The following is a 17120-nucleotide window of genomic DNA, read 5'->3' on the forward strand; positions in this document are numbered from 1 at the left end:
CTATTATTTTTCTTTGTCTTAAACGAAGGAATGCATGTCACGTGGCCACGAACCTGTCCAATCAGGATTTAAAGCACCTAATGGATGCAATATCTACATTTGTGTCGAGGTGCCGAAGTCATTTCAATTTAGATTTTTTGTGGGGAACTGCGGGAAAAAGTAGATCTATGACCGTAAGTTTTGATTTATGGAATGATCGAAATTGATTTTACAATATAAAGAATAATTAGTCGATTTTTATGGAAGTTAAAGATGACAATATTCGCAAAGTAATACGTGTGAAGGAGTGACACCATTGCTTTATGGGCGCCATTTCTATGGGACTTGATTAAATATGTTGCCCTAAATAATTACGTTAAATATTTCTGATAAATAATATAATTTTGTAAAACTCTGAAAATACACCTGTCTTTTAATATGGAACATATGGTCGCCTTTTTAAAAAAATAACATTGTAAGCAAACAAACCGACTTGTTGAACTGGTTGCGGCTGGTTAGCTGTACTTCTCCCAGATTTCGATACGATGGTTTCCAAGCCAAACATGTAAGAATTGCAATTAAATCCTACTAAAAAGCAAGTAATTTTTTTTATGAAAGTCATTGGACAAATTATAAAGAGGTGAGATTAGTATGATATCTACAAAATTGGTTTATAGAGAATGATTTGAACCAAAGGTCTTAAATCATTCAAGTGCAGTAAAAACAAATTGCAGAACAGTCGCACTGATCATCTAGGAGTTTCCGTTATTTATTTGATGAAATTTGGTTAGAGAAAGGGCTGTGATATATATGTAAATAAATTGAGTTTGTTTTATGTAATCGGCAAAATTATTGGTTTCCTTACAGTGACCAACATTATTTGGTGAGGTGAATAACTTGGTGTTCTTTGCAAAGCATATCACACGTTTTGTTTATGGTACTCTGGGCCAGAAAACGGGCTTTTATCCCTGTCCATGGACGACCTAGTTTTTAAAATTCTCCATTTCCCAACATTTTTGGTCAGACTGTTTAAATTTCCCAACAAAATTTTTATAAAATTGCCTTACTAACATTTTATTTAGTTTTAAACGAAAAACCAAACCCAAATCCAAATGTTGTGGTCATTTGTAGTTAAAAAAAATTCAGGTAACATGTCTATGGTATCATATGGATCTAAGTATCTCAAGTTTTTATCTAGTGTTCAGAGATATTTTCCTTTACACAGACCCAGGGCAGGTGACATAAAAAAAGATGTACAGTCTTTGTACAGTCAAATTCAGCAAGTCCAAACATTTTTTCAGGACCAATGTGCCCCCTTTTCTAATTATTTTGTCACATGCAGCTGCAATTGCTACACGTCAGATATAAAAAGATAAAAGTCTGAATCATATTAAATTGACATGTGTATCTATTTCAATCTGGAAAATCACAAGCGGTTTTCTCCATGTTCTTAGGTCGTCCATGGACAAATTGCTCTAACAGTGGCCTTAGTGGATCAATATTGTTTATGTTCATTAAATTCTTAAGTGTGGATTGGTTAGCTTAACACATTAACCCCTGGAGGATTTTGTTGTTTTTGCCTGAAATTCGAGTAGGAAACACATTTTGAAAGCTATTTCTGAATACATCTGAAAACACCAACTTCAGGTGATCTTCCAATATCATACTGCCTAGTTGTTAAAAACATCATTTTTCATTGGCTATTTGGCTTGCGTATGAGCAGAAGGGTAAAAGTTGGAGTTGGAGCTCTTATTTTTTTCGGGTGATAAACAGACCCATTATTTTTGTATCGAGACCACTCTTTATTCCAAATGCCCATCTTATCCTACTTTTTGCAAAGGTTCATCTGTCTGTCTGCAGTTCATACCGGTTTACCTTAGATCTGAGACCAAAAAGTCTAAAATCCAGAAACGAAATTGGATTCCGACCATGGGTGAATTTTGGGTAGAAAAATGAGGTTTTTCCGTATGTATTTTGTAGTGTAACTAGAAATTCAAGATTATTAGGTATCATTGTAGAGCTACATCTGTCTTCCTTTCTATAATACCACACACTTTAGTGTATCTTGCATAACCATGACGCTACAGAGTTCGGCAGTAGGTTACTACCTCCTGCCATGTCAACTCGTTGCCAGGGGTTAATGTGTTAAGGAAAGCTAAATTCCTATTCATTCGACTTAAAACACCATAGCAGTTAAACAAGAACTTCAAAAAAATAAAAATACTCATTTGTTTTATGGAAATTATTTATAGTCTTTGTTTCCTTTATATGTCAGCTTTGCCAAAGATTCAAAACCCATGAATACCACTTTTGAACCCTTTATTGTTGACCTAAAAACGGTTGGTCTAAATACATCAATAACGTAATCAATTGACAGGTTTTCATGTTCACATACCCCTTTACCTCATACAAGCGTCTTTGGACGCTTCTACTCCATTCGCATAGAAGCGCCTTTTGACGCCTGCGGTAAACATCAGCCATTTTGAGCTAGTTTTCGTGGCGCCACCTTCGGGGAAAACCCCCCCATTACATACTACATTCATTTCTGCGAATGACAATTACGTCAGATCACGTGGTCGCTATTCATGCACTGGTCGATATCTGCTATTTAAAGTAACTGGGTTGTAATCTCCACTCTCCAAAATGGCAGCCGCGGATTTCATTCAGTACGTACGAAGTTTTCACGATTAGAATAACAACCACGAAAGATTCAATAAATTAGGTAAAGTCTCTGATACTGATGTAGGCAGCAATTAGTTTTTATAAATTATCAAATTCAGATGACTTAGTGATATAGACGCACACGAAAACCTTGTAAATTTCGAGTATCAAAAATGTAAAATGGTTAAAATTGTTGTTAAATGTAACATACACTAAATTGCTTAACAGTTCACAGGCAGGATTTCATTCAGTACTTAACGAAGTTTTCACGAGTAGAATCTCAAACACGAAAGATTCAATAACCTTGGTAAAGGCTATGATATTTATGCAAGCAGCAATTAGTTTTTTTATTGATTATCAAATTCAGATGACTTAGTGATGTAGACGCAGATGAAAAACGTGTAAATTTTGAGTATATGAAATGGCAGCTACGGTCGGTCACGCGGCCTCACTGACATGACGGTGAATGAGTTCTCTCTCGATTTTATAGCACATAAAATATTCTTCTGTGAAAAATAATTACACAGCTATAACAATCGGACTTTACTCTTCAATTTTTCCACATATAATAAATGTCTGCCTAAAACGTAAAATGGTTAAAACTGCTGTTAAACGTAACACCACTACATTGCTTAACAATTCACAGGCATGCCTATGCGGATGCGGTCTGCTAGGTAACAGGTGTTCTATTTATAGCGTGCTGCACTTTGTCACTAAGCTCTATGAGGTAAAGGGTTAATTAGCCTTAATCCCATTATGTGGCCACAATTGCTGGAACAGTTCCAGTACCCACTTGACTGGTTCTGGCTGGTTTCTGTAATGCACATAGAACCGTATGTATTTTAAAGCCATGTGAGTACTAGTAACTTTGGCAATCTGTAAGTGTAAGAGGCATATATGGAGAATGACATTAATAATTTACTAGTCATTCAGCATCATGAAAATGAATTTCTGCATTTCATCAGTGCAGTGAAAGTTTTCTCTGGCAAAAATAGGTTCCTTTTGTTGACACCTAACTTAGAATACAGGAGGCACTTATCTAAAGTAAGGGAGAGACTGGGCATCAGTCTTTCCAATTTATATTTTTAGCACTTGTGTCTTTTCATTTTAAATTCGGGCCATATGGCTTGAAGTGAGCACAGAAACAGCACATTATTAAATTTGATAGATCAAGACTACTGTAATTATGAAAAGGTATATATAATCAACTGTCTTTAGAAAAAGTAACTTTATTTTGTCTCGTTTCTTGCACAAGACTAAAAAGTAACAAAGTATTAAACATTTTCAAGATATTTACAACGACCCTTATTAATCCACATCTGATATCTGCACATCATCTGTTCAGACCTGAGTGGTCATAAATGTCATTGGTGAGGAACTTTGTTTTAGTTGATAATTAAAGGATGATTGCAAGTCTTTTGAACTTTGTCAGAGATTTATCTGGAAACTACAAGAAATTGCATGTTGTTGGGCCATTGAATAAAATATTTAACTGTCTGTAATGACAATAATTTAACTTCTAATTAATTGCAATGTATAGTTTCTGCCAAGACAATATACAACCCTGCAAACTCTTTAAGATTTTGCTGTATGAAAATTAGCCTTAAAATATGTACTTACGGCTTGCTAGTAAACACTACAGGAAAATGATCGTTGCAAAAAATCTGGATAATTGGTTCATCAGTGTTTTACTTGGAATTAATGAAATTAGGGTAGGGAACCAGACCAACTTTACAACAGCACCCCATATGCTTTAAACTGCACCTATTTGTTCATGCAAAGCATCTGCATGATTAAGATGAAAAGGAAAATAAGCATATAGAAAAGTGTTAATAATAGAAAGGAATATTCAGATTCTTGTGAATAAAAGCATATGTGATGCCTGGCTTAATGTTTATTGAATTGACAAAATTCAGCCTGACTCTAATGGATATACAAGTATGTGATGCCTGGAATAGTGTTGGGAATAAAAGCCTTTCCTTGAATTGACAAAATTTAGTCCGTCTGTAATGGACATGCAATAGCTATATGTCAGTGGTGTAAATAATTTTGAAAATGTAACTCTGTGACAACTACTGGTTCATCTCATCTGGACATTCAGGCACTTCAGGTATGCCCAATATGCTTATGGGAGGGGACTGCAACATTTGCTGGTAGGTCCTAGTAAAATCCTATATAGCTCATATACTTGCACTTGTTACATCATGGGGAGCAGATGTAGTCCTTTTTTGGGTTGATTAGCAGAGTGTACTGACAGGAATATTCTACTTTTTGAAAGCCTCATCCAGTTGTAGTACAAGTCTATCAGGCATACAGGCTTTGGTTAACAGACCAACTCGGAAAATCAAAGAAGTTCATGAAATTTGCTGGTTGTCTATTTATCTTGCTTTTTAGACAGTGTACACATCATTGGATGCTCATTAGTCATTAGGACTGACAAAGATGCTAAGTCAAAAGACAAAAAAATTGATTCTGTGTGACTTTATTGCAACAGCTTGGCTGCTTATAGATGATTTTATATTTGATATTTTAAATGTATGTGGTATGTATTGCATTGCATGATCACTGATTATAATCATGTAAAGCAGGCCTTGAGAATCATCTGTCATTCAGCATGGTGTATATATTAACGATTAAATGAAAACTAACATATGTTTGCACTTATTTTTTGTTACAAGCATATGTACTTCAACAGATAACAATATATGCAAAAATGAGTTATATTGTTGATCCCACATTTTTAAAAATGGCCCAAATTTTAAACACGTGGGGTTCACTGGCCCCAATGAAGTCATATTTGGCGGAACACTAGGAGATCAGGCAGATATTACTTATGTTGCAAATTATGAATATTTGTTTTTGATTTTCTTTTCATATTTATGTTTTAAAAGAAATTTGTCATTGATTGCTTCTGATATAAGCATAGATCTCGGAAACGCTTAATTACGTGTATTTGGACACCAATTTTTGATCTGGGACGCCGACAATCACTAAGGTGGTAGTCCTCCTTACACATGTAATATGTGTGCAGCAAAATTCAAAGACTTGCCAGTCCTGCTTTGTGGGAAAATGTGTTGATCAGTTAGCTGTGCTGATATTTACAGTGACAGAATTCAGTGACGGAAAGACCCCTTGATGTACATGTTGCCATTTTATAAGAGTACATAAAAAAACAACATGATGCAATAGCTGGGTGGCAAGTTCAAAGGCTTTGACTGGTGGCCGGGTGAAAGATGTACTGATATTTACAGTGATTGAATTCAGAGGCAGAAAGACCCAGAGATGTGTATGTGGTCATTTATAAAAGTACATCAAATAAACAACTTTAGCTTTCGTTGTTGTGTTCATTTCCGAATGTAGCAGAATAAGCAGTGCACGTGACCTCAAAATCTAGACATGTTGAGACTTAGACAAAATGCCATTCATAAGTGGGTGCCAAGTTGTCTAAAAATGTAAACTTCGCCGCCTTCTGTTAGGAAAGCGAAAATGACTTCGCCCTGTGATTATTTAAGAGGTACATTTACTGACCTTACCCTCTTTTTTTTTAATGCCACTCGCCTTATTCCTGTTAGTTCTAATATTGTAGCAAAATGTATTCATAAAGGCATCATTAGTTAAGCCTAGTTTTTATATCAATTACACTGACAAACAAACTCTTGCCCATTCACAAGTATTATGTTTTGATAGCTGATTGACCATTAACCCTTTTCTGACTAAGGTAGCAACTATCAATTTCCTGCATGCTATCCTTTGATGATAACAACATACAAACTTGTGTTTTAAGATCAGAATCAGTGATCTGGATATATATTAACTGCCTCTTATACACTATTTCGTCATAAAATTAGTTTGAAAGTAAGTGAACCAGTAGGCCTAACGGGAAATAATGGCTGACATCGCTAAGTCTGGGATGTACCAGTTTATTAAATTGTCTGTTTTCTTAAATCATCGGGCAAATATATTCAGAAAAAAATATACAGATCATTGAAACCAAAGCCTAGGTATTATTTTATTAAAGATTTAACTTTAAAATGCAAATTATGTAGGTCAGAAATGTATGGGACAATGCTATGTTGTGTAATTTGCGAGATGCGCTTTAAGGTATAGACTGTTTTTTGACTTGATATGTATTTGCGAAAATGCGGGGAAAAAACAGCAAATCAGATACTATTTATTTGGCTAAAATTTTCTACAGGTACACATACAAATAAATAAACCTTAAATTTGTGATCCTTTCAATGGGCTGTTGTAATGAAGCTATATTATAGTGAGTGATTACATTATGAAAACCTCTCCATCTAAAAATAGATGCACTCACGTCTGTGTTGAATCTGTAGGAAAGAAGGGACTGCAACTTTTGATGGTGGGACTCCTATTTTTACCAAAATGGGAGTCCTGGACTCCTAGTTTTAAAATCCTAGCGAGACTTCTGATAAAGCTTTGCCTTATTATAACAGTAATCTGGGTCCACAACCACCAACTGAATGCAGTTAGCCTTGTCATACTGATATATCAGGAACCATGCTATATTGAGAATAGTATAGTATACAGAACCATGGCATAGCAGTCGTTATAAAATTTACAAAGAAAATTTGAAAATTTTCATTCATTTCTGATGTATGCAACGGTATACATTTTTCATGTCCATGCAAATATTTCAAATGATGAATATTCCTGTCTTTCACAGATGCCAAGATCTAACAGAAGACCACGTTCACAAAGTCGAGATTCCTCTTATGAGGATGAGTACAGGAGGAGGAAAAGGAGGAGGAGCAGCAGTCGGTCACATTCCAGAAGGTATGGTATTTATTTTCTGTTCTTGTATGCCCCAAAACGACATTTGTCTGTATAAAAAAACCATATAAACACATTTTAAAAAGATCTTAATAATCATGGTGCAAACTTGCCGATAGCCTGCCATCTTGATGCCAGCAAATTTCATGGCAGATAGGAACAAAAAACAAGCAGTTTATCTGACTGGTTGGATTTTTTTTTAATCGGGCAAGTTTAATTTACAAATTAATTATTTTATCATTTTAAAAGACAAAATAGAGGGCATGTGAAAAATAAGTTTCTGATCACCTCTTGCAAATCTGGAGCATAGCCATGTGATATGCAGGGTTAGATCAGAAAGGAAATAGCTCAATTCTGCCTACAGTAGACACTTGCAACTGCACTTGAAAGCTTATCTGCATCAGTGTGATGTCTGATGAGACATGCTGCTTCCAGATCCCGTTGTCAGGATGAGGTATCAATACCATGAAGCCACTAAAAACTGAAAATGTCTGGGGAAAAATCTGTTTAGAGGAATATGATTTGCAAATGAAAACAATGTTTAAAAACAGTTGGATTTCAAAATTCTCTTAGATTGTCTTGATCCCCTCAACAAATTTATGTTTGTTAAAAGAACTTATCATAAAAATGGTATGGGGCGTCCATTTGTACCTATCTGCTTAAATTCAAAAGTTGTACACTGTGTACACGTTACATAAGGAGGCTTAAATTAGTCTAGAAAATCCAATAAACCTCATCGGAGAACTGTAATCAGAATTTCAGCATTTGAACAACTTTCCATATAAACTGTAACATGATATAAATCTTATTTTGTGTTTTCTTTAATTTTCTTGTTTTAATTGTATAGGTACATGGCTTTCCTTATCAGCCTTGAGCTGGGTGATTTACCTGGCTACTTTAATTACAGGGCTTTCCTTATCAGCCTTGAGCTGGGTGATTTACCTGGCTACTTTAATTACAGGGCTTTCCTTATCAGCCTTGAGCTGGGTGATTTACCTGGCTACCTTAATTACAGGGCTTTCCTTATCAGCCTTGAGCTGGGTGATTTACCAGGCTACTTTAATTACAGGGCTTTCCTTATCAGCCTAGAGCTGGGTGATTTACCTGGCTACTTTTACTTTGCATCTGGCTACTTTAAAAACAAAACCTGTACCCCTGGTCCACTAAACCACCAGCTTAGTTTGGCAGGTCACCCTCCAACTTTAAATCTAATTAAAGGTCCTGTCAGTAACATTACCAAGGGCTGCTCTGCATTGTTTATCAGCATTTAAAACAAGTCCGTGGCAGCCATTTCTCTTGTAGGAGGACATGTTTGAGGATGATCAAGTTGTAGCCCAGACGATCACCAACCTCAGTATTTTGTTATCAGTTTTCAAAAAATGTTGCCATTTTCATAACACAGTACTTGTAATTTATCTCATCATTTGGACCAAGGTAATATTGTCGACATAAGCGGATGTTTAATGGGAGGGGGGCTGCAAATAAATTGAAATTTGCATATAAGTAAAATCTTTAAGGGATGACTTGTCATCAGGTACTAGAATTTACACAGACAAATAATGGATTAAATGAAGATAACTAGTTCGAATTACACTTGTATATTGACAGTACACTCCACAATGTGTTAAATAATACAAATGCATATGAAAATATCCTAGTGGCACATGGCTGTATATTTGTTTATATGCTACATGTACGTGTACTTAAATTGGCTTACATTTTTGTCAGCCAGAGACATATGCCATGATGCAGAGGCTACCAACAGGATGACTGTTCATAGGAAAATGAAAACGTGAAAAAATTAAAAAGTTTCATATTCTTGCGAGAGGTCCCACCTTCATTTATCTCAATGGCCAGATATCTATCATTTCAAGATTTTAGAATTTTAATTGTTCTAAACTGCCATTGGTAGCGATTGTAAGCATGAACTTTTTTGTGTGAACAGAAGCTATCACAGTACAATAAATGTTCCAAAAACTATGAAAAATGAAAACGTGCTTTTAAGTTTTGTTGCCCTCTTTCTTTGATCAAATGTCTTCAGCTTGCTTTGATGAAGGTTCATGTGTAATTGAAGGCACTGCTAAAGGCACTTTTTGAAGGACCAAACAAATGCCTGTTTGTTATTGCTGTGGCAACATCAAATAATTGTAAAACATTGACAGAGAGAGAATTTTTTTCATTTGCTTAGTGTGTGTGTGTGTATATAAATATATATATATATATATATATATATATATATATATATATATATATATATATATATATATAGACACACACACACACACACAGAAGGATCAATGCTTACAAGGTAATCAGTTTTCTTTGAAGTTTAATTAAAACTTTTTTCTGGTACATTTTTTAAAAAGGAACAAAATTGCCATCGTGTGGTAGATTGTAGTCATCCCTGTTCCTGCCTTCAGAGGTGGTTGATTGTAGCTAATCAGGTAGCATGGCTGTTTGGGTTATATTACAGCATGAGTACTAAGGCCAGACATTAGCATAAGCGGATTATGATATAACAATGCAGTGTTAGGGTGGTTTGTCAATATGAACAAAGGATTTGTTTATGTAACAATAGATTCCAGTGCAATTTTATATACAAGTTTGCAGCTTACTGTCAAGATGCCTTTGAATTTCTCAACTCCTAACCTAAGACTGTATATACAGTTTTTAACAGCCAAAAATGTCGGCAAAAAGATCGTCAGATGGTATATTTTGTGGTGAAAAGGGGGGAAGAATCACAATTTGCGACATTGCCTAAGCCCAGTGCAATCCCTGTATGATAACAAGTAGCATTTTCAGGTTGCTGGTCTTGTGGGCTTGCAAGAATATTTAGCGAGTTACAAAACCTGTTAAGGATTATGTTTGAAGCAGTTAAGCTGGTTTTTTGCCTTTTCAAGTAATAATAATAATAATAATAATGACCTTATTTAAAGAGGGTAACACAATTAGCTAAAAACTAATCTACCTTGAGGCCCTCATACAAAGGAATTTATTTATTTGAGCTGCGTCTCTGAAGCCACTGGATATATTGGGTTTGGAAGAAGGAAATAGAGTAGGCATTTCTAATCTCAGCTGGAATTCTATTCCAGAGCCGAGTTCCAGAGTATTGGAAACTTTTTTAAAATAACTCCTTATTTGGTTTGGGAATTTTATACTGTTTGGTAGACATGGATCGCAGGTGGGGAGTATTACCAGGTAGCCTATACTGGAATAGTGATTGTAAATATTCAGGAGCACTATTCTGAGATATCCTGTACATTAATTTGGCTTTTCTCAAACAGATTCGGTCTTTAATAGGTAATATTTTTAACCTACCAGCTAAAATTTCCTTGCTTTCTTTCTGGATTGATATTAGCCCAAATGATCTTTTTTGAAGATGTGCCAGCTTTGCTATGTTTTTATCATTTGAATTACCCCATACTGTACTACAGTAGTCCAAATAGGGTTGTATGTAACTGTTATAAAATAGTTTCCTGTGCCTTTCAGGGAGAAAATGTCTTATCCTACTGAGAAGCCATAAACTTGAATTGACTTTTTTACTGGTATGTTTGATATGTTCAGTCCATGATAGGTTATTATCTACCAGAACACCAAGTAGCCTATCATGACAGACTATTTGCAGATTTGTATCCTTCCATGTCAGACATAGTTCATCACTATCAAGATTTGTCCTTCTTTGCCGTGTTGAGATAAGTAATATTTTAGTTTTACCAGTATTTACCACCATGCCATTACATGTGCACCAGTTTTCCAGTTTGTTTAGTGCATTCTGTAAAGAAATTTCGAGCTCATGCTTTGTGTTTTGGATGTCTGACAATGTTGTGTCATCTGCATAGAGATCTGTAGATGATATTGAGTCTCTTAGTAAAAGTGGTAGGTCATTAATAAATAAAATGAGTAGTAGTGGACCTAGAATTGAGCCTTGTGGTACTCCATATCTAATTGTTTCAGGTTCAGACAGAACATTATTTATGTAAACATGTTGTGTTCTCTCATTTAAGTATGAAGTAAACCATCTAATTGTTCTTTCATCACACTGGTAGATTTTCAGTTTCTTCAAAAGGATTTCATGATCCACCATGTCAAAAGCTTTCCTGAAATCTACAAATACAGTTCCTATTATTCTACCTTGGTCAAGTGCTTGAAGCCATTTATCAGTTAGGGAGATCAAGGCAGTCTCACAGGAATGGTTCTGTCTAAAGCCTGATTGATTAGGGTGTAACAGCAAGTGTTTGGTTAAATATGACATGAATGAGTCATGGACATGTTTTTCAATCAATTTTGACAAGTTTGGTAGTATTGAAATTGGTCGGTAGTTATCAGCATCATCCTTAGAACCAGATTTGTGAATAGGAGTTACTTTTGCAGTTTTCCATATTTTGGGGACAGATGAGGTGACTTCATTTAAAATTGGTTCAGAGCCTAAGATTGATAGCACACCAGCACCGTTCCTTCATTTTTCACTCAGTCATGTATTTATTTATTACTCCCCTGACTTTGCATGGAGTCCATGTTTCTCTCATCCAGTCCTTATTGTAATAAAAAAAAATCCCTAAAATATCGCTTCATCTCAAAATGTACTAATTACATCATCTAGTTAGATGTTTTTTTTTGTATTGGACAGCATATTACAAACATGATTTTTCTCCTTTTTAAAGCGGAAATCCATTGTTTTTTATCATCTCCGATCCGGTTTTTAAAAAATGGTCTGTTCGGTCCCATTCCACATTGACCCTTGTAATGTACTCGTTTCATATATTAGTTAGCCCACGACTCTTGTAAAGAGTATTCTGATTGGTAAAATGTTTAAATTCATCCAATGAATCTTCATGTAATGGAAACTGATGGCTATGGAAAGAAGAATCGTGCTTGCAGCAAAAAAAATGGCGTCCCGAGTTGTTGAGAGAGACCATGACAAGAGAAGTTTAGATAAAGGTTTTAAAAAAACATATAGATATGGGAATGGCTGGAGCAAAAAGTCAACGGAAATTTTGTTGGTCAGTTTATAAGAAAACTGAATGCTAGAGGACTGGCATTTTGTGACCTCTGCTCTAGGTAAATCACAGTTTGAAGATTTTGGAACGTCACCTATAAAAGAAGCTGCATACGAAAAAATTGAAGCTTAGAAGGCATCTAGTAAAGTGCAGTTAATTACTGTAAGAAGAAAGATTTCTTGCACAAGAGAACAGCTGTAGGAAAAGGCTCTCATTGAGAAGGAAAAGAAACGATTGCACATTGAGCCAAAGAAGTCGTTTAAAAAGGAAGGCAAACAAATCTTTGCCAAAGTGGCAAAAAGAGCTCAACTGGAATATCAACATGTGTCCACTGGAGGAAAGAAAAAAGTGGATGTATGGGATTATTTGTATATAGTTGACATACTTGGGTCTTTGTTTTACAGATTTGTTATGAAAGAGAGAAGTATAATATATTTGCTGCAAAAATTGACAAATTATTTTGACTTAATTACGATGTGTACACTGACATCCATATGAAATAACTTGAGCACCAATAGTATTGGAGAACAAATTCCTGTGACAATATATATTGTGAAATTATTCAAGTCACGTAGAAATTGTTTGGTAAGTTTGTTAGTTTTTCAAATGATTATTCTGTTATTTAACCCTTTACCTGCCTGTTAACTATTAAGCAGTGTAGTATATGTTACGTTTAACAGCAATTTTAACCATTTTACAGTTTTGGTACACATCTATAATGTGTGGAAAAATTTAAGAGTTAAGTCCGATTGTTATAGCTTTGTAATTATTTTTCACGGAAGAATTTTTTATGTGCTTTAAAATCTTGAGAGAACTCGTTCACCATCAAGTCAGTGAGACCGCGTGACCAACCATAGCTGCCATTTCTCATGCTCGAAATTTACAAGTTTTTTGTCTGCGTCTACATCACAAAGTCATCTGAATTTGATAATTATAAAAACTAATTGCTGCCTACATCAATATCAGAGCCTTTACCTAAGTTAATGAATCTTTCATAGTTGTGATTCTAATCGTGAAAACTTCGTAACTACTGAATGAAATCTGTGACCTCCATTTTGGAGAGTGGAATTACGAACCAGTTACCTTAAATAGCCTATTTTGTGCTGCAAATGGCGTTAAACCCTACAACAACAACAGCTTTTAATAGCAGATATCGACCAGAGCATAAACAGTGACCCCATGATCTGACATAATTGTCATTCGCAGATGGCTTAAAATGGCTGATGCATAGCTGCCAACCCTCACAAATTTGGTGTGAATTTCACGAATTTTTCATCGATTCGTGGATTCACGTTGAAAACGAAAAATTCACGAATTCTCCAATACTCAGTTATTTTAAATCTTTAATAAAATAACCAATTTCCCGTTAAGCACTAGTCGTGATATTTGCAGTTGCTGAAACGGTCCGATACTGCTGGTCGCGATATTAGTAGATCTACAGCCGATTAGTACAGTTCGCACGGTAGCAAGCATTTTAGCCTTTTTTAATCTATATGTATGAGTAGTTTTACAAATGCTTTTGAGAAAAACTGGGGCCTGACCGGAATTTTGCTCTGCGCATGCGTCACCAACACTGATTTGAGTTACCGTTCAGCATCGCATGTAAGATCTTGAAAATGTCTTAACCACCAAGGAAAAAGAAATGTATTACTCAAAAAGTGAAGTTTAATTTGGAATATATCAAAAATTGGCCGTGCATTCAGACATTAAACATTGATATTCATAATGCTTTTTACACTCAGTGTGCCATCGCAGAGATGATGTGAGGAAGCACGTCGGTTGCAAAAAAACACGTAGAAGTGAGGAAAAATAAGACTTTAGGACCTTCTTAGCTGCAGAAAATTTGTCAGTAATTTTAGTCACCAAGATCAACCAGCAGGCAAGAAGTCTGAACTGTTTAGAAAACAAATTTATGATCGCGCAGTTGAGGAAGTTCAAGTCTGCCACGGTATCATGTCTTGATAAATAAATATTTCTGCATATATGTAGTGTTTTAGTTTTATATTGCGAACTTGATATAGTGTAGTATTGATGGTCAGAGTGGATGGAGTTATTGTCATGGTATTTTTCACGAATTCTTGTCCAAATTCACAACTTTTTATCCCCATTTTCACTAATTGTGAGCCTGGAAGGTTGGCAGCTATGCCAATGTTTACAGCAGACATCAAAAGGCGCTTCCATGTGAATAGAGTAGAGGTGTCCAAAGGCGCTTGCATGAGGTAAAGGGATAGTATGGTCATACGTTGCACCAGGAGCAGTTTTTTATGATTGTCACTAACTTGCAGAAACAAATGCGTTATTTGGTTTACACAGTCTGGGGGTCATTGAAGATTTTGTTGGTTTTTAACTTTGCTGCAATAAAAGAAAGATCTTAAAGTTCAAGTGTGATTTACTAGAAAGAAGATGAATCATTAGCTTCTTTGAGTTTTGGATAAATGTGTTCTAGGATGAAGTACAATGAAACCAATGATAGTAAACATTTTGTGACGGGCAGTAAATTAACTGCCATTTGGTTAAAAAGATTTATTTGGCTTTTTGTATTGGCTTATATGTAATGTGTTCGTCTATAATATTGCTACAAAAAGTTGTATGACTTTAAAAGAAAAATGAATTAATAAAATTATTCTTTAAGTGGACAATGTATTTATCTGTTAATTGTGCATGTTTATTTGTTATTTCTAGAGAAAGAGAGTATGTTGTACAAGTTGCAGTATCCTCATTCAACATGAAAAAATGCGGGTCAGATGAAAATTTATCAGTACATTTTTATTTGACCCCCAGTTCTGACACCAAGTTTCTTTTTTACCCTCAATTTTACTCCCCTTGGGATACACTGATATAACTACCATTGTTGCTTTCACGTCAAGACTTGGACAAATTGCCGTTTGCAAATCTGGATAAGTATTTTGTGGGTTAAGTGCATGCATGCCAGACATTATGCTTTTGTCGTAATGATCATGCCTTTTTTCTTATGTTTTATCTTCATTATATGGATTATGTTGTTTTGGTACATTGAAATAAATAAGTATAAATCAGTCAAGAGTTGTGTTTATCATTTTTAGTTTCATCTCTTTAATGCCACCTGTATAAATTGGGGAATCTGCTGAGTAAGATATTTACCTTGTTTTCAATTTATACCAACTATATTTGACCTATTTTATTTCCAAAGAACCAGACGTGTTTCATCAGTTTGAACTTAGCCTCACAGATTCATTAAATTTATAATAAAATTAAGTAGCGGACCAGTCTATGGTTTTATAGAAAATGGCACCAGACTATAAGCAAGATACTTTACGGTGTGACTTGTGATCTTACATGACAAGAAATGATAGAGCAGATGGATCTTTGCAAACTTCAAAACGTGTCAGATCAGAAAATGAACAAATCAACACCGTTTTACAAACTTTAAAAGATTCAGAAGAATATGAGAGTAATGAGTAATGTAATACAGCACCCAGGGGGTTGAGCACATGAATGCTCATTGCAAACCTTCAAATTAAATTCACAATCATCCAGTTCTATAATTAAGACGCATCACCTGATATTTTTGCTTCATATTACTATCTAAATAATGGCCTTGTGTAGTGTGTTCCCAAATTGACTGATGGGATATCAATTTTATTATGTGAATATTTAAAGAATTACAAATAAGTAAAACTGACAAGGTTTTTTTGACTTTTTTTCCGGGCATTATAATGGATATTTATCCACATGTATACCCAACATGCTTGTGAGAGGAGAGGTCAATTTTTGTTAGTGGAACTCCTTATTTTCACAAAAATTCTAGTGAGACCTCTCTCACACACACAAACACACACACAGACATTCACAACTTACTGTAGAAACTATAAAGTAGGACCCTTTAACATCTTCAAAAAACCCTATAAAATTCAGTGGGTGGGGCCTCGGGACTCCATAAAATATCAGTTTAACTGAATACTTCGTTCTAAATCTGGATTTCGTATTAGATTAGTGGAGTTAAACTGCACATATTTTTTTCTTCGTGCAAAGCATATGCATGATCAAACGGTTCATTGTTGAATTTTGTAAAATGGTGTCCAGTAAGCAATTTATGTTGACAACAGAATGGAAAATAAGCCTCTTAAAAAGTGTCAACAATCTGCAGGAAGGACACAGTTACATTTGGACATTAAGTACGTGTCAGTTTTAGTATGTCTTGTGGTGGAAGATATGATTGCCATTGTCATGTGAAATGGAAAATAAATTCCTAGATTTACATCAAGTTGAGAAATATGAACAAGTTATTGAGAGGTTGAACAGAAGTTTCTGCAACTGTACTAGTGGTAAATATGGTGTGTATGTACTTTACAAACTTTTGAGTTGACTGTAATGTTTAACTGAAGTTTCTGCAAATGTTTACCATCGCTGCATGTTTTGAATACTGAACTTTTTTTTTACTACTTTTCCAAACTTGACAATAGCAGTATATGATATTTTGTTTCATCTTACTGAAAACTGTTTAGACTTGTAGGACAAAAATCTGCAGCCTAAATGAACGTAGAAAACTTGAAATACAATAGAACAACCATTAAATTATATCTACATATAATATCTACAGTTGATGTTGATCCGCCATTAAATATGGCCACTTTTTTCTAAGAATAAAATCAACACATGAAATGACTTCTTTAATATTTCTGAGCATAATCTGATAATATTTATCAGATA

The 17120-nt window shown here is 34.9% G+C and overlaps 1 protein-coding gene across 4 annotated transcripts in view; it reads left to right on the top strand.

Annotated features, from left to right (window-relative positions):
• Window positions 1-30: 30 nt before the first annotated feature.
• Window positions 31-17120, top strand: part of LOC149783108 (dual specificity protein kinase CLK2-like) — an 86304-nt gene continuing 69214 nt past the window's right edge. For all 4 annotated transcript variants that reach the window (XM_089931329.1, XM_089931328.1, XM_089931327.1 and 1 more), the window contains exons 1-2: window positions 31-173; window positions 7328-7437. In XM_089931329.1, the coding sequence (XP_089787455.1) occupies window positions 81-173; window positions 7328-7437 (203 nt within the window). In that variant the 5' untranslated portion in view covers window positions 31-80. The remainder of the gene's footprint in view (window positions 174-7327; window positions 7438-17120) is intronic.

Source organism: Sinohyriopsis cumingii, chromosome 14 (assembly GCF_028554795.1).
Source record: "Sinohyriopsis cumingii isolate HCF-2022 chromosome 14, ASM2855479v2, whole genome shotgun sequence".
Lineage (NCBI taxonomy): Eukaryota > Metazoa > Mollusca > Bivalvia > Unionida > Unionidae > Sinohyriopsis > Sinohyriopsis cumingii.